Source organism: Leptidea sinapis, chromosome 39 (genome assembly GCF_905404315.1).
Source record: "Leptidea sinapis chromosome 39, ilLepSina1.1, whole genome shotgun sequence".
Taxonomy (NCBI): Eukaryota; Metazoa; Arthropoda; class Insecta; order Lepidoptera; family Pieridae; genus Leptidea; species Leptidea sinapis.
This window is the reverse complement of record NC_066303.1, coordinates 1,378,044-1,396,795: the sequence shown is the minus strand read 5'-3', so window position 1 is coordinate 1,396,795 and position 18,752 is coordinate 1,378,044. Positions and strand designations below refer to the sequence as shown.

The 18,752-nt window shown below is 32.0% G+C and overlaps 2 protein-coding genes across 2 annotated transcripts in view; one reads left to right on the top strand and one right to left on the bottom strand.

The window, feature by feature from the left end:
- Window positions 1–133: 133 nt before the first annotated feature.
- LOC126976111 (uncharacterized) lies at window positions 134–11,998 on the bottom strand. Its single transcript, XM_050824302.1, has 5 exons — window positions 11,887–11,998; window positions 11,454–11,675; window positions 8,563–8,721; window positions 4,705–6,891; window positions 134–2,836 (listed from the first exon to the last, which is right to left on the bottom strand). Exons 2-5 carry the CDS (start codon window positions 11,620–11,622, stop codon window positions 2,760–2,762), a joined length of 2,592 nt encoding a protein of 863 aa, XP_050680259.1. The 5' UTR covers window positions 11,623–11,675; window positions 11,887–11,998; the 3' UTR covers window positions 134–2,759.
- Window positions 11,999–12,493: 495 nt separating this feature from the next.
- LOC126976108 (uncharacterized) overlaps window positions 12,494–18,752 on the top strand; it is a 130,644-nt gene continuing 124,385 nt past the window's right edge. Inside the window, exon 1 of the mRNA XM_050824295.1 lies at window positions 12,494–12,717. Coding sequence (XP_050680252.1) covers window positions 12,663–12,717 — 55 coding nt within the window. The 5' untranslated portion in view covers window positions 12,494–12,662. The remainder of the gene's footprint in view (window positions 12,718–18,752) is intronic.

Below are 18,752 nucleotides of genomic sequence, written 5' to 3'. Positions count from 1 at the left end.
ACCCTGATGACATTCGGTTTGTCACAACGATAAAACGTGAGTAAAGTCGTGTTAATAAAGAAAGTAAAAAAAATTGAATGTCCTCTTTATTGCATATAAGTAATGAGTAAGTTAATATAAAATAAAAGCCAAGTGTGATCAATCCTTTTAATATTAATAAAAAAGCATGGCAACCTACAAAGAGTTTATTCTATTATCATAAATGCTTATTTGGAACATTCTTTTTTGTACACTAATAGACAGCTTTTAGTGCACAACTTTTTTATGGTAATAACAGTAACACTGTGATACATGCATATCTCATGTATCTGTTAAAAATCTCACTTTAATATTTATACATGTATTTTTTTTTGTTTGAGTCTTGTTGCACAAATAAGGCCGAGTCCACACTATTGTCCAACAGTCCAACATAACTCCAGGCTGTCATAACTCATGATCAATAATCAATACACTCCACAATATAATATTGATACCTCAGTTCTAAAGAGTAACAAGAAAAGGGTTCTCATACAAAATTTAAAAAACAACTAACTGTATCAAACGAAAATGTGTTCCAACCTCATGAAGTGAGGATGGGTACAAATTTTCTTATAACATATTTATATAAAGGTATTTTGTGTTCTTATTGCCATCTCGGTGAATTAACCACAATAATGTTTGGAGGGTCTGCTTGTGTGAGTTGGCTGTATTGATAGGAGCAATAGTGCTCCAACACGATTTAACATCATCAAATATGACATCTGTTCTATATGTATGTGATCTGAAGTCCTCTATTATTGATATATCTGTTGTTGTCTATGACTATCTGTTGTGTCTATGTTCATCCTTACAATTCCAGTACAATAGAGGTTTTTTTTAAATATTTTATTCTTTTAATTATTATAATTCAACTATCCCTCTATATATGGCATTCTAGATAAACAGTTGAACTGTTAGATGATAGTGTCACCCCGTGACTGGTTTTGCTACAAATTGATGATTATTAGACTGGTCATTTACATGCCGAGTCCAAAACCTTGTTTTTTTACACTTATAATAATTATTTGATTGAACAAATCTTGTGTCAGCCTTAAACTTAGAAATAGTATCAAATAATAGATACATACTTAAATAATTGGGTATGTGTACTAAACCTTCTTCTTTGTTTTAATTTAAGCCAATAAATAAATTCCACATTACATATGTTAGTTTACTTTAACATGTAAATAATAATATTTTATATCATTACCCTTAGATAATTTATACGTCTAGATAGAGCCTTGCTGCTAAATAAACGATGTAAACAGGCCAGGTTTATTACTTTAGTGTGCGTGACAAGTTACGTGTGTAACTTGCGATTAGTATGTCACTTTGTGTTACTGTGCATGCATTGATCAAAATAGAGGTTAACAGTCAACCTCAATAACTTATTTCGACGTTTTCAGAGCTCTCATAGTTTATCTACACGTATGTAAGACATAACAATCAAAAACTTGAGTATCAAAATTTTTAATATTTAAAAAAATGGAAAGAAATGGAAAACTTATAAGTATGATATATCTAAGGTTCTTCGTCATTCTGAATTGAGGGTAGGTTGAAAAATTAAGCCCTTGATATTCTAATATAAGTCTATGAGTACATCATTTCGTCATACATGCGATCTTAAATCTGCTGTGACCAAGTTTTGCAATAAGAAGAATGATCTAACCAATATGGCGGACAGATAGCAGTATCTACGCATTTGTGAGCATTTGAGAATAATCCTTCTTGAAGCCTGAGACTGTTTATGCTCGGGACTAGGAATCGGATCCTAAACAGGTGTCTGGTCAAATTTACACTGTTACACATTGTAACTCTTCTCAATATCAACTTCATGTGGTCCTATGCTTTGTTAACAAGCTTCATATTCAAACCATATTGTGTTCAATTGTCTTAGTTAACTCACCAAGACCCTCATCAATTTTCTAACAATTCGTCAGCAATCATAACATCTTCCATTGTTCCTCTACCAATGATGATAAAATAACTTGATCTTCCGCATACAGGAGATATCTTTGAAATAATTCAATTCTAATTGACAATCCATGGATATAGCCGTTTGGTACTAATGTTTTTAAATAATTAACCTACTTCATGGTGTGTTGGTTAAGTGGAACAAGGAACAAAGGGACAGTAACAAATAGTATATTAACAAATGACACGGACCTGGGCTTATTCATGAATAAAAAAAAGCTAATTTGGTGGGCAATCAGAACCACCGGAAGCGCGTGAGAAGGAATCACATTGAATACCATAAGCCCACTTGGTCCCAGGTTCAGTTCTATTCGAACCATAAACTGACAAATATTGATAAACGGCGTCATATTCACGCAACCAATATTTTATTATCGAGCAAATATTTACTTAAATGATTATAATCTTAAGAAAATAGAGTGTTTACTGCGTATATAAAATGTAATACTTAGTATAGTGCATATGTTCCCGAAAATAAACATCACTAAAAAAGTATTCAAGAATCAACAACACAATCTAACACAGAACATTATATTTTATAATAAATATCCATTAAAAACACAGAACAATAACGATAAAAACACTACAATTAAAACGCGGTCCAATTTGACAGGAGACTCATGAGTCTATTATGGTAGTATACTAAGTTTATGGCTCGAACATATACACGGATTGGCATTTGATTATTTTTTTATATTATCAAGTAGTTTAACACATCATACCCAATTTCACAAATTGTATCCTAAAACTATTGATTTACCGATAAATTAGTTGAGTTTCTGACGATTACTGCTCCTTAGTCTTATTCTGTTTACAGTGACTTGTGTCTTACGCGCTGTTTTCTCTGAAACAAAAGTATTGATTAAAAACATTGATAAAACTGTAGACAATAGAATATATTATATTATAACCTTGCTGTGAAAGAAAATTTCATAATTTTCTAATGAGTATGTTTTAAAACTTCTTACAAACTCAAAAAATTCTATACAGTAATTCCCTTTAGTGCCAATATTGATCTCTTTAATAATAGCTGTAAATTAAAAGTTCCCAAGGCTGTGATTTTTTGAACATATTTAGACTTTGCTCAGACTTTACTTACATAAAACTCAGCTGAGTGTCATAAAATGCAATCTCAACAGTTAACTTAATCAGATCTCAACAGCACATAGTATTAATGGTGCTTGCTCCCTTGCAGATATCATTTCCCTATTAGGTAATCTAATGGATGCAATCCTAACTATTTTGATACAATCTGTGATGTTAATGTGCACTGCTTGTATTAGACTTAGATTGTATGGCAATTGTTATACCTTATTTTTTATACATTCATTAAAGATGAATGCTCTCAGTAGGGGAGCACTTTTACACCTCTTTTTGGGTTCGGGATAGAAAGACATACTTTCTTATGAGACCCTAAAATTACGTACAAATTACGCACGGCAAACTATCAAACAAAGGCGCGAGTATTATTGCGATCGAAGGTGCCGCGGGGCGCCCTGCGGGCCTACAATGAACTCTTATTCAATTGACGACCTAAATTGAACTGTATTACATACTCACATACATACACATACAAACACACACACACACTCAGATATCCTGTTTATATATTTTTTTTTTTTATATTTTTAGACCTAATTTGTGGTCCCTAGTTTTTGGTACTGTTATTTTAATTGATATGGAAGAGCGTGGCCTTCTGGTACAGGTGTTTCTCACTTAATAGAAGGTCACATCCACTATTATGTTTGTACCATTTTTGTTACAGAAATAAATATTTTTTCATTTTTCATTGCTATTTCATATCATGACGTCATTAGAGCTATCCAATTTAGGTTGACGTCAAATCAAGTCGGAAATTAAATTAATTAAGCAAACTGTATTATTTCATTCATTCGTACCATGAGGAAATATTTTAACCTAAACTGAATTTAAGCTTAAAGTCAAAGTGAGCGATTAAAAAAAAATGCATTTTTCTTAGCGGAAAGTGTTTTTCCAAATAGTGAAAACATACAGAAAAGGAAAAGAGATAAGAATACTTTATTGGACTTTTTTGTAAAACAAACTAATGAAAATAAATACTAAAGACGAGACTGTAAGGCCCCTGGCTATAGCCTGTTCGCAAGAACGAATTAAAAAAATGTATGTAAGTTTGCTACCTAAACTGAACTGCATGGGAATTGAATCGCTAATTAAAAGCTGATGGTAGGTCTTCTGTACGCTGTCGGTTGAGACTAACTAACTAAGAATGAACTGGTCTGTGTAGCCGCTGCGGACTGCTACAGCTGGATCGGATGTCGCGGCAGTCGCGTTCTACTAAATTTAAATCAACATATTGGCTCGCTCGGCAAATTAACGTCAACTCGGGTCAAACATGGGCTCGCTTAATTTGTACGCAGTACGCACCCTAAGCGTACCACTCATTGTAATTACGTTACTTACTTGTTACTTAACTTAATTACTCGTTGTAATTACGATAGAGTATAATAAAAGTACAGTTGACTGCAAATACTTATAGAGAAAGTGTATAAATCTTTCACCCACACTATCGCAAAGTAGAAAAGGCTGAGTTAAAAATACATTCTAGTCTAATTGGACATTTTCTGAAAAAGGACCGGAATAGAGTGTTTACATGCTAGCAAGGGTTGAAATATAAAAGAGAATAGGCATGTAAATTTTGTAAAACTAAAATAGGATTAATGGAAATTTCCTTACTATTTTCTGAACTAGGAGGTGATTTGGAGCTGCTAAGTTCCACTGCACTCTTACTTTTGACAACTTTATTCTCCTTCTTGCTGGATTTCTTTGTAATAGTTGGTTTCTCTTGAGTTACATCTTCTTTGTCAGAGTCAGTTGCTGCCTTCTTACAACTAAGCTTTTCTTTACTATCAGCTTTTTTTGACGCCATAGATCTAGTGCACCTGGAAGAAACTACATCTTCCTTTACTTCTTCTATTCTTGCTTTATTATTCTTTCTATCTCGTAATTTATGAACTGCCATCATGGCTGGTGTATAACCTTCTATTTGGTCACTATCCTCTTTCACTCTAGATTTACGGGACACCTTTCTCTTAAAATTCGCGATAACTTCTTTCATGGCATATGTGAGAGTAACACCTTTTAAGTAATCTTTTTGTAATATTGGTGATTGTAAATTTGTGTCGGAATTGTCGGAAGTGCAGGAAAGCTTCCTGATTCTGTATTTGCATGTTGAATCATCATCGTCAAATGTCTCTACTTGCGGGTTACGTTCTTTGCGTATGATATCTTCAGGGTTCCTTGCTAATATTTCTGCCCAAGTAAACTGTTTAGATGAGCCCATAAAGTTTCCAAATTTTCCAATGCTGTTTCGGTGCTTTCTTACCTTTTTGCTCTTTTTGATATTCCTTTTCTTAGAGCGCAGATTTTTCGGCGACAACTTTTTTCCAAACATTTCATGCGGCATTAATGATTTCTTCAATCGCGTCACTAAATCTGCATCTGATATAAAGAAATTACGTGACGTACATGGCTTCCTCTGACCATCGCTAGAAATATTTAAAGTCCGTCTTAATAGTTCTAGTTTCATGTTATTTTCAAGTGAACAAAAATTTTCTCTTTCATATGCTTTCTTTATTCCATTTTTAATTCGAAAATTTGCTCCGGTGTTCTTCTTAGCAAATCTCTTTGAGTGACAGTTAATATTAGAAATAACTTTTGGGTCATTGAAATTAATTAATCCATCCTTATTATCAAAAGTGAAATCATTTTTAAGAAGCTCACTTTTGAACAGACTTTTACAATACTCGTAATCAGGTTTCTCTTTAAAATCTAAGCTGGTAACATATTGAAAGTATTTCTCAATAAACTGAGGGTAGAATTCTGTTTTAAAGCATGTCTTTAACAATAATTTAATATCACTCATAAAGTTTTTCTTCAAGGCATGAACTAAGTCTGGTTCAGCTAGCAGTTCTGGTGTTTTCCACGGTAGGGCTCCTGTTAGCCAATCCAGAATGTTATAGCCGAGGGTTTCCAAATCAGACCTTCTAGAATGTGCTCCAATATGAGAATCGCGAGAACTATATTCTAATGTTCCATCGTGAGCTTTTCTGGCATCCATGCACAGCTCCTTGTGATTTCCATCGCCATCCACAAACATTGAAGCCAAGCCATAATCTAGCAAGTATATCTGTCCAGATGATTGGGATAGAATTGCTTCTTTGTATATTTCATCTAAGGAATTTACTTTGCCTTCAGAATTGTCAATTTCATCATGAAATTTCCCATAGTCATCTAGCAGTCTTTGATAAGATCTATCAGAGCAAATTGAGCTATTCATTTCCTCATAATTTACGTAACTAGACATTTGCCTTAAGTTAAAGGCATGATGCCTATGCAGAGTTCTATTGTCCTTGTTAGATAGGATTTTTGTTAGTTTCTTTTTAACACTTGTCAGTCTTTTATCTTCTTCTTCGCCATGGGTGGCTCTAGTTACAAAGTCTTCATCATCATAGTAGTTTGAGGATCTGGATTTTCCATTCTTGGCCTTTTTAGGTCGCCTCGATAGAACTACCGCTTGTTTTGTGTCCTTTTCAAATGAGATACTTGGTAAAGCAACTTGGTTCTTGTTATTCTTCTTGCCATCAAAACCAAGCATAAGGTTTGAGCTTTTAATATCAGAATGTGCATAGCCCTGACTGTGCAAGTATTCAAGAATATCAAGAATTTGTTGTGAGATTAAGAGGACATTTTTCAAATCAAGCACTCTTGTTCTGGTAATAATTTTTTGTAAGTCCATTTCATAACGAGGTAATATAAGAAATCTATATTTCACATTGGTTGTTTTATCAGTGAATGAACCAATAGCAACATAGAGTGGCACACCCAAGCGTTTAAGATTATGTTGTTGACACCATGACTTCACTGAAAAAAATGTTTTCTATTTAATTTGTCTCATGGTTTTATTAACATCAGCAAAAATCGCAATCGCAATGATTCACAAATAAAATTTTATGAACGATGCGGGACTCGAACCCACAACCTCATAAAATCTTGTATGCTTTGTTCAACTCTCAGGTTGTGGCTTCATCTACAGGATCTACTTTACAGTTGATAACCTGCTCAACTCCAATATTTGCATATTAGGAAATAGCTCAGTTGGGAGAGCACTGGCACGGAACGCCAGAGGTCATGGGTTTGACCCGCATTGTTCATTAAATTTTGTTTTTAAATTTTATTTGTGTATTAATCCTAGAAGTGAGGGTTATCACTTTAAAACATAACAAATTGGTTGCAGTGATTGTTTTATTAACTATAGGTTCTGATGAGATTTACATACTAAAAAGTAGACAAAATGATCAAAAGAAGAAAAAAATATTTTTGTTCAAAATATAATTTAATATAATAGACAAGATTTATAATCTAGATATAGTTAAAAAAAATAAACACCGAAAAAACAAATAGCCAACCAATGCAGACTCTCATATTTCGGAGTGTTTGGTGTGCACAAACAATGCTGCTATATAGTCCATAATAACCAGCGAACAAGCAGAAAGGATTGGTTAAAAAATTGCATTATTGCCATTTTGTTATTTTAAATTCGCTCTGAACAATGGTATTGGTTGAAAAGGAATCATTTAAATTTCCCAGAAATAATTTACACTTTTAAAAAATTAATTTTCAATATTTAATAATAAAAAAATAATACAATATTAATTTAAACTTATCATATCATAAGCAATTGACTATTATAGAGATTGAATTAATATATATATTATATAGCTTTTTAACTTCTATGAATCCGACTGCACCTTGTGATAAATTATCATAAATGTTTATTTAACCTTTAATCACCAAATGTCTGCAGTAATTTATATTAAAAGTGTATATAACAAGCAAATGTATTTGACTTATAACTGGCACTGAGCAGGAAATCTGTTTCCAAGCTGACAATTTACTCAGTCAATGCAAGCAATAGGAAAGGGGAAAAATTGTGTAGAAGACAAGATGGAAGATGGGTTCTAAGTATATTTCAATAAATGAAGGGAATACAAATATAAACAATCTGTTATTTTTAAAGTGATATCCCTCAATTCTGGGATTAATTATACAAATAATTAAATTTGTAACCAAAATTTATGAATGATGTGGGACTTGTCAAACGCTCTTACCAACTGAGCCAAACGAGTGACACAAGGTTCATAAATCTTGGTATGTCGTTGTTCAACTCTCAGGTTGTGGCTCCATCTACAGGATCTACTTAACAGTTGATAATCTGCTCAACTCCAATGATAGCATAATAAGAAATTGACTCTTACAAATATTAAATAATTTGTTATTAATTATACAAATTGTTCAGATTTGCCAGCAATGACAACAGTTTGTTATTCCTGGTTGAAGACTTTACCCACATAGGGAGAAAAAAAGTAAAATAATAATTTACCTTTTATAGTTTTAGCATTAGTCACTTAACATTTAAAATGTATAATAACTATGAAGAATAGGGAAGAAGAATGAAGAAAAGTAAGGGTTTCAATATTGTTATTAACTTAACTAGCACATGTTTTAGCAGTCTTTTTTAATAAAACAACATACCTTTGGAAGCTTGCCCCATTTTGAGGAAACAGTGTATTTCAACAAACAGTGGTCCACTTGTGTGTGGCTCTATTTTAACAACATACCGAGCATTTAATTTTGTGACCTCTTTATCAATGTCATCTGATACTAGATATATTCTGCCAAAGCTTCCGCGACCTGTAAGAGTAATTTTTGATATAGTCCCCAACACTCAATTTAAAGATTGAAGAAGAATTGATAAATAAGAAGTTGAGGGCAAGTGCAGATTGCAACCAGACTTGTAGCTAAATGGAATACCAATGTTTTCATATTAAAATATGGTAAATATATGACACTTCTTTATTTAATATCCCCCATTGAATATCAAAAAAGACCATTCTTTAAAATAGTTAACTCAGAATGTTTATTTGGTATGAGATGAATGAATGTAAGATAGTGAGTTTCTTTTTTTAAATAAAAATTTGTTACAATAAAATATTCATCTATGCAGGAATGGTCACTTCATTTTACGTTTACATACACATTTGGTATTATTTAGAAATTCAAATTTTTATATTTTTATTATATGGTTTGCAATTTTGCAAATTATTTGTTTTGGTTGATTGTCAAGGTCATTTTTATTTATTTATTGAGTTACCAACACAAGAGATTACAACTATAAAAGATTGATACAAAATTATTTGAATCTACTTTCGGTTACATAATGAAAACTACAAGATAATACATAAGTTTAAATAGATAAATAATAGAAAATTGTAGTATATACTAAATTGTCAATAAAATTATTATGAATCTATTAGTTCATAATATTATGTTTAATATTTAAATTTATTTTAAAATTATAAATCAAGGAGATTTTTACAAATTTGTACATATTAGAAAACAAAATTCGTGTTTAGCAGAGTACAAAAAATGTACTCTGCTAATTAAATATTTACCTAGTTATTAGATAATCTATACTATATATATATATATGACATGTCTAGGTACTTTTTGAGAGACATATTGTTTTTTATGTGATAAGGATTCTAGTAATGGCATTTATTATATAATGTAATTGGGGAGCAAAATATAAAATAGAAACAAAAATATGTGCTAAAAAGGAAAATCATATGTTTCAAATATGTACATAATCTATATATATAAAAGCAATTTCCACATATATAGTCACTCATCACGATATCTCTGGATCTATTAGAGCTAAAGACTTGAAATTTGGTAGGAATATTCTTTTCACTAAGTAGAGGTCAGCATATTATATATTAAATGTAATAATTTAAAAAATTATCATACAGTTCAAGCCTTAATGGTTGCATACCATTTAAGAATTTCCAGAAAACATTTATGGCCTTACAAATAAACTTGGTATAAAGTTATTGTCAGGTATAACTTGTAAACTAAACCTGTAAACTAAAACTAACTTATAAAGTTTAAATCACAAAAACACCTAGATGGCATACTGATAAAAAATATTGATGAAACTAGCTGACCCGGCAAACATTGTTTTGCTATGTAAAGTATAATTCACGCGATAGTTTTATAAGTAACAAAATATTGCCTATATTATAGCCTGTACATCATTTTGTTCTATTGTCAATAGTTTTTGCAGCGCACGCAAAAATAGGTTTTCGATTTTACACCTTGTGTTACAAAATAGCAATTTTATTACGGATCCCTAATTTTGAAAAAGAAAACATAGCCTATAGCCTTCCTCGATAAATGGACTACCCAACACTGAAAGAATCATTCAAATCGGACCAGTACTACCAGAGATTAGCATGTTCAAACAAACAAACAAACACTGCAGCTTTATAATATAAGTATAGATTAAAGATCTATGAGTAATAATAGAAAATGAACTTAGTTTTAACAGCCACTTTGATAAAATTTCACAAAAAAATTAGGAAAACAGTTGACTGTAATGGCCATCCCTGCAACTTCCATGCTAAATGCTTCAAATTGTACTTATGACGATTTTGATTGCTAAAAATATAATTTGTGTTATTTTGAGCTCTTTGAGCTTGGTTTTATTTTTTGTAACACTTGAGACTAGGTCCACTGAATTACTCAAAATGTTTAATTTGCCAATGAGACCTCTAATATAATTCTATAATTTGGTCTCCATGCTATACAAAAAAAACTCGATTAGAATCAGATCAAAAAAAATATGGTCTTAGTTATATAGTTGAAACATAGCCTTGTAAACTAGATATGGATTCTCTGGAAATGTGTAGAAATGGTGACCCAGTTCACTTAATCAATCTAGACTTTAATTATCTTTCTTCTATTATTCTTAATAGACTGTGCTGAAGTTCTCCAAAATATTGGCATTTGTGTACCTGCATTTAATTGCCAAATAGGCATGTTTTTTCCTAAATTGTTCTTTGCCTATTTTTGTTTAGTTTAGAAATGTAGTGCAAATCTATAATTTAGATCTATAAATAGTAACTCTTATAATGAAATTGTTATCTTGTTCATACTTGTTAAATCATGTATCTAGTTGGTAAGCCTTAAGTAATAACCAATAATTTTCCAACTCGCTATCACTAGTAAAAAAAAACATCCAGTGACCACAAGTAACACCCGTTTACAAGCATGACACATGCTCAACCATATTTTAGGGAAGGAAATTATCACCTATCATTATGAGTGTCACTATTTTTTTTAAACAAATTTATATATTTTTCTACATAAACAAGGTTTTCATATATAATATATTGCGATCAGTCTATATGTAAACAAAATTGGGACACCTTTTTTTAGTTAGAAAGTCAAACTCCAAAAAAGATGTTTTGAAATTTATGTACAACCAATAATTACAGGATATTAGTGCATTTTTTTTGTATTCTAGGTTTTTTTTTTTGCTTTTTAGGACTAAATTGTATAATGTTACTCTGGCGTATTCTTACCAATAGGCTTTCCAATCCTCCATTGCCTTTTTGATATGTCAGTGAAAATTAAACCCGGAGGTAAGGCCTCGTCGTCACTATAGCTTGTATCCATACTAGACAATTCTTCTACTACTTTCTTTTTCTTACATACTAATACATCTTCCGTATCTGCGTTTCGTCGAGGCATTATTATTAGACAAACTAAATGCCAAGTTCATTGATCTCGCAATTAATTTTGTTCTGAAATGGAACACACACAGTTTTAATGTATATAAATAAGAAAAATATCAAGTAAAATTACATTTAAATATTATTTAAATACATATTTTATAGTAATTCATGGTAAATTCTAGTATCTAATATAACTGGTTTTGGTACATCGTAACATGTCGATTGATTAAATGTTTGAATGTGTACTGTCATAACATTATTAAATAATAAATATAAGGACCTGCGTTAGTGGCAAACAACTGCGTTTATCAATAACAACAGAAAAATATCAAAACTTTGTAAAACTTTCAATTTAGTAATCGGTCGCCATTCCAGAGATTCGCCATGAAAACTCAACTGTCAATAATTTTTAAGTTGCCACATGAAATATACTATTTTTGAATAATATATTGAAGTTATGTTTCAATAAGAATATCAAATGTAAGTATATTACAGCAATACGAAAATATACAAATTTTATCAAAATATTTTTTATACAGTTGAAGTACTCATAAATCCTAAGTATTTGTTTTCATATATATATCCATTTTGAAAAAAAATATTCTTATTATAAAATAAATGCTTTATGATTCACTATAGTATGTAACAATGTAACTTTCTATGATTCCTATTTCCTTTTAATACGTGATTTTATTCTTAATTTATGTAAGGAATTCAACAGAAGTGAATTTTATTAAATTTTAACAAGTGAATTATTTCTGTAATGGCAACTCTAAAGCGTAATGTCAAATTCGGTATCATCGCTGACGTTAAGACTTTAGTGTCTACTCTACAAATAACAAATCTTCATTCTACAATCTAAGTTTTTTATTTACGTCCCGTAAGCGGAAGCGTATGTACGTGTCGCAGTCATATGACTAGTATCGCGATGTTTGTTTGTCAACAAATAAAGTAAAAGCAGATGGATTAATATGGGAAACAGTGTTTCTTTATATAATGTGCTACTGGTGATGCGTTTTGGTGTTATTATGATGGTAAAAGTGTAGTGCAGCGAATATGGATGGTCCAAATGTCGACTCCGATCATTCTATGACTTGGGAAGACTTTTTCGGTATGTAATGATTTGATTCTCTCGCTAAGATAATTTATATTTATTTATATGGGTAGTTATATTAAATAAGTCGTACTGTATATAAAAAAATAATAATTGTAACTAGAATAGTACGTCAAAGCTTTTCTAGGTTTATCTTAATATTAATATTTTAAAGTAGTGTTGAAGTTAATCAATTATTAATTTAATAAAACGTTTATGGATTAGTAACGAATTTGTTCGAGAGTAATTGTAAGAGTAATGGTACAACATAATATTATATTGATTCTTTCATTCTAATATAATACATAGTAAATAAAAGTTATTTCCTTGCGTTAATAAGTAGTAGGTAGATACCCGATAGGTGACTTTATACTGAGCGTGTGGTTTCCGAATAAACAATAGTATCGTTATAGTTGTGCAATATATCTTATTTTTGTCAGTGAACGCATTCATATTTAATTGAGGCTGCCTGTAAAATTAAATTCACTTTTTTGGACTCGAGTTTGGTATTACACAACTGGGAGTTTATACACCTCAATACCAGCAATTTTCCGCATTTTATTCGGTATAACCGTTACTGAGATATGAGTGTTCAAACACGCACACAAACATTCTAAAAACAATTGCTTGGCGTCATGGCTCGGATATTTATATAATATGTAAGTACAACGAGAATAAAGTGTTTTTTTTTTAATTCATAATACTGGAACGGCACCCTTACGATTTTATTAAGTATATTATCATCACTGATCATACCCATGTACCTATATTGTATTACCTATACCAATAAAAAAAAAAACACAAAATGGGTTTCTGTGATTTCTCACGAGACGCACTAAACAAAAAATAGTGGTAGGTGATAGGTAGATAAGTAAAATGTGAATAGGTATGTGTATTTTAGTTACCTACCTTGTTTTAAAATGTTTGTTTGAAGTCGGTATTTTTTTTGTATTTGAACCTACTTAATTTTTCACCTAAGTTATACAGATTTATAGAATATTATGCATTTAGCTTCAAACGAAAGCAGGACTAATTCGGGAATAGAGACCAGTGGCTGTACTGGTTAGGGTGGAAGATTTTGGAAGATTATTTTGAAAATGTAAATTGTATGACGTAACCCAAAACGTGTAGTTTGGTATTATTTGTATTTGGAACTGTATCTCTTATAGATTAACTCTTCAAATATAATATCGTAAGTATATCGGAAGTCCACACGTAACTAGGTACATGCTTCTATAATGACAAACACATTTTTTTTTATATCTTTTTTTTATTCAATGTTGCCTTCGAGGGTGATACATCGATTAAATCGGTCACACAATTTTTCGAAACATTTCTCCTTAACCTTAAAAACGGCCTCAGTTTCGGCGATTACCTCTTCAGCGAGCATTGTTTTGAGGTCTGCAAACAAAAAAAAAGTAACCGGGGGCCAGATCTGGAGAATATGGTAGATGGGGAAGCAATTCGTAGCTAAATTCGTGAAATTGTGCCATCGTTTTCATTGCAAATCAATATAATCTTAATATATAAATTACTTGACACGTTGTTTGTCCGCGATGGGCTCCTAAACGAATGAACGAATTTTAATGGGGATTACTTCATGGAGTGCAGTTTGGTCCAACTTGAGAGATAGGATAGTTTTTATTTCGATTTGGGACCCATAATTATTTTTCTTTTCAACATTTGTTTTGTATGGACATATTTTTATGAGAGAATTTAGTGACGCACGGATTGACAGTTCCGCTGTGAAACAATTTCATTATAACAACAGGGAGCATTTTTTATGAAATAATTCTTAATGTTTTGAAATATTATTGGCCAATTCCTATAAAACAATTTATTTTTAATAAACAAATTTTTTTTTTATTATCTACAGAGCAACGTCTGTCGGGGCGGCTAGTATAATATAATAATCAGACAGGGCGCATTGTCTTGTTGGAATAGAACATATTTCTTCTTCGAATGTGGCCGTTCTTTCGCGATTTCATACCTTAAACGTTCCAATAACGCTGTATAATAGTCGCTATACTATCCAATTATAAGTACCTTTTTCACAAATAAAATTTGAAAGACAAAATTTTATGAACGATGCGTGAGAAAAGCATACAAGATTTTATGACGATACGTCACTCGAACGGTTAGCTCAGTTGGTTAGAGCACCGGTACAGAACGCCGTAGGTCGTGGGTTCGAGTCCCGCATCGTTCATAAAATTAAGTTTTTCACTTTTTATTTGTGTATTAATCCTAGAAGTGAGGGTTATCACTTTAAAAAAAACAACAAATTGTTTAGAAGTACCTTTTTTAAAGAGGAGGACAAACGAGCGTACTGCTTGCCTGATGTTAAGTGAACACAGCCGCCCACATTCTCTTGAAACACCAAAGGAATCACAGAAGCGTTACCGGCCTTTTAGAATGATGTACGCGCTATTTTTGAAGGTACCGTCCTGGAAATACCGCTCAGGGAAGTTGATTCCACAACTTGGTTGGACGTGGAAGAAAATTCCTTCAAAACCACACAATGCTGGAATGCCACACATCCAAATGGTGGGGATGATATACTTATTTGTGGCGTGTCCTGCGAAGGTGTGGTTTAGCGGCAGGAATCGGGTCAAACAGTTGTTAGTAACTCTCTGTATCAGCTGTAACTGACCGCGACGTCGTCCGCGTGTACGCTTTTATAAAGCACAGAAAATTCTATGCCTGTATCTAACGTGATTATATTATGTGGCCAAGCTAAATATACAATATCCACCATTATTCATAATAGTCTGCTAACTTAAAGCATTGCTAATTCTCACTCTGTCTTACTCTTCTTCTATTGACCTAAGTCAGAATGAGAAAAAACACTCATTAGCGGCTGTTTTAAGTTAGCGGACCATTATGAATAAGGGGGTATATGTATACGTTGTCTAGATCTCTTTTCCTCTTTTTTTTAGAACACAGCAAGTTATGTTACGATTTAATTATATTATATTGTATATGTTCAAATGTATTACGAAATTCAATAGAATTTTTGAAACAAGTAGGTGCAAGACAACGACATATTTAATAATTACTTAAACATACATAAATACATATAAACCTCCATGACTTGGAAACAAACATCGATTTTTTATCATATAATGGTTGCACCTACCGGGATTCGAACCAGGGACCTCTAGTTCAGTGGGCAGGGTCACTAACCACTGGGCTATATGGGTAGTTAAATGGTACCACTATACTGGAGATCCCGATACCAAGTGGGGAAGAACTGGTTCTTCCCATTATGGCATGCGGAGAGTGGGTTCATTGCCTGAGCGTATCTATTCTCAGTGTGATACGTTAGCCTCCTGTTTCACCGTAGTTCCGGGCTCCATTCTTATAGAGTTGATTTGCGTCAATTGTTATAAGTCCTATGGAGTATAGGCTTCAACCCCGTGCTATTATGTAAATAAGGCTTATCATGAGAACAGGAACTATTTTAAAGTTATCATTACCATAGTTATATGTACATGATATGATGATTATATTAAAGTATCGACTACAAAGCGTAAAGCGTAAAAATATATATACGTGTTCTTATTATATGAATGTTAAAAGGTTTACTGGTTCAATTGTTAAAATTGGTGTTCCCCAGGGTTACATCTTAGGACCTTTCCTATTATTGATACATCAAGTGACCCGTACGCTCGTCTGTCCTCCAATTTATGTAATTAATTCCAGAAATGAGGGTTATCACATTAAAAAAATAACAAATTGTTTATTACTGAATATTTAAAAAATGTAGTGTAAAAAGTATTAGATTTACTTCAACTTATATTAAACAGGCGACAAATAATGTAAAGTTTACGTTTTTGAATCTATTATTTTCATCTTTTAGCATATTTCCGCGCTTTTATTGACAACATATTCTCAGTAATAACGTCTATGCTATCTTATTCGCCGGCTAAATTATTTGATGCATTTAATTTGTATTAGGCACCTGAACAATTTGTCAACACAAAACAATAAGTATAATAACAAAACAATAACAATCGAATGAACTAATGAAAAATGAATACACCATTATACTTACTTATATAACTAAGTAACAAGCATAATCAAATGATATACTTGTTTTTTTTTTCTTGATTCGAAGTGACATTGTTCATTGTTTTTTTTTATACAATAAGCAATGACAAATCGATTATGTTGCAAATCGAAGTATTACGTCATTGCATATTTGTTATCTATTAAAGTAGGTATGCCTGTTCTGTATATATATTAATCTTATGTTAAACATTTTCGTTTCTAACGATTTTAATGGATTTTTCTAGGGAATTTGAAGGCCCGAAATAACCAATGTAGGTCTAATCTCCATTGAGTAAATAAGATAATAATAATAATAACTTTATTTCCCATACATTACAATAATTAATAATAGTATTGCAATTTGCAAATCTTTCTAAATTATATTATTAATTATTTACATACAATACAGGCAGCAAAGACAGCTAAACTAGTATGAACTGTGTTTCAGCTGTCAGTGACTTCTACGTACAGACATAATAACCTACATAGTCAAATCAAATTATCAAAATCAGATAAAATAAAATAAAAATACTGTCTAAATACAAAAGTAAGATTAAAATTAAAATAAAAGTATATCTTCTAGGAATGTGTGTGTGATAAAATTACCAACCCTATTACAACCCCCCCCCCCCCCCTCCCCCCCCCCCTCCACACACGCTTAGAAGTTATACTTTTATTTTATTTTTATTTTAATCTCACTTTTGTATTGAGAGTTCTCATCACAAGACGTGTCCTGTCCTGAAGATTATCTACCGAGATATAATCTGTAAGATAAATGAAAATAAAAGTGTTTTATTTTTAGTTCACATTCAATAAAACTTGACATCGCACCTCTTGGCTGCTGCTTGATATTTGAAAAGTTGAACATGTATGTAATATGTATCTCTCCAGTAAATAAAACCGGCAAAGTGGGAGTCGGACTCGCGCACGTGGGATTCCGTAATCTAGAAAATCTATTTAAAAACATAATCTATAAAAATCACGTTTTGTATGGGAGGCTCCTTAAATAGTATTTTTTTTTATGGAATAGGAGGACAAACGAGCGTACGGGTCACCTGGTGTTAAGTGATCACCGCCGCCCACATTCTCTTGCAACAATTGGAATCACACGAGCGTTGCCGGCCTTTAAAGAAGTTGTACGCGCTTTTTTTGAAGGAACCCATGTTGTATCGTCCTGAAAACACCTCACCAAGTGCGTTTATTCTACTACTTTAAAGATCGTAAGGCTCTTGTCATTCTCCGGTGATCACTTACCTTCAGGTGACGGGTATGCTCGTTTCTCTTCTTCATCCATGAAATAACAATTCCAAACCTGTGATTTCGTATAGCAAAATAATTTCCAATTTACGAGATGATTTGAACGCGCACTTCCAAGAAATACGCTGACTCATCGTCTGTTGACCTTATTACGGCATCTAATGAGATGCTTAAACTTACTGTTAGCGACTTGTGGGTGTGCAGTCAAAAATATATATACAATGTGTTCCGGCATGTAGTAATATAACTTTAAAAGTAGTAACTAGAAACTAAACTAGAAATTTCATTGACGAAAATACCCCATATAGGGGGTCAATTCTAAAACCCTACCAGACGGCAGCTACTATTTTTATCCTAGAAAAATTCACCTTAATTTGTAAAACAACAGCGATATAAGTTCTACGTCCTGTAGGGGCTCAATGTTGGTCTTACTTTTAAAGCAAAGGTGTACAGTAAGTAATACTATAAAAAAAAGTATACAAATAACTGTCTTTTTTTTTAATGCGGAAGGGAGAAAGTTTGTTTTGGCACATCTGGGCGCTTTATTTTAAAATTGTGCGGAAACTACATTAATTTAATTTATTAATTTTATATTAATATAAAAGTAGCTGCAGACTGGTAGGGTTTTAGAATTGACCCTATATGGGGTATAAAAATACCGCATATAGGGTCAATTCTAAACTGACAAAAGTCAATGAAATAGTTTCTAGTTATTGCTCCAAAAGTTTTGTTACTCGTACTACATG

Bases quoted from the DNA above. Each gene is read 5' to 3' on its own strand.
- LOC126976111 (XM_050824302.1), bottom strand. From the start codon at position 11,622: ATGCCTCGACGAAACGCAGATACGGAAGATGTATTAGTATGTAAGAAA. The intron at 8,722-11,453 runs GTAAGAATACGC...TTACTCTTACAG, and splicing joins GAGGATTGGAAAGCCTATTG to GTCGCGGAAGCTTTGGCAGA. The intron at 2,837-4,704 runs GTAAGGAAATTT...CTTTTGTTTCAG, and splicing joins ACCTCCTAGTTCAGAAAATA to AGAAAACAGCGCGTAAGACA.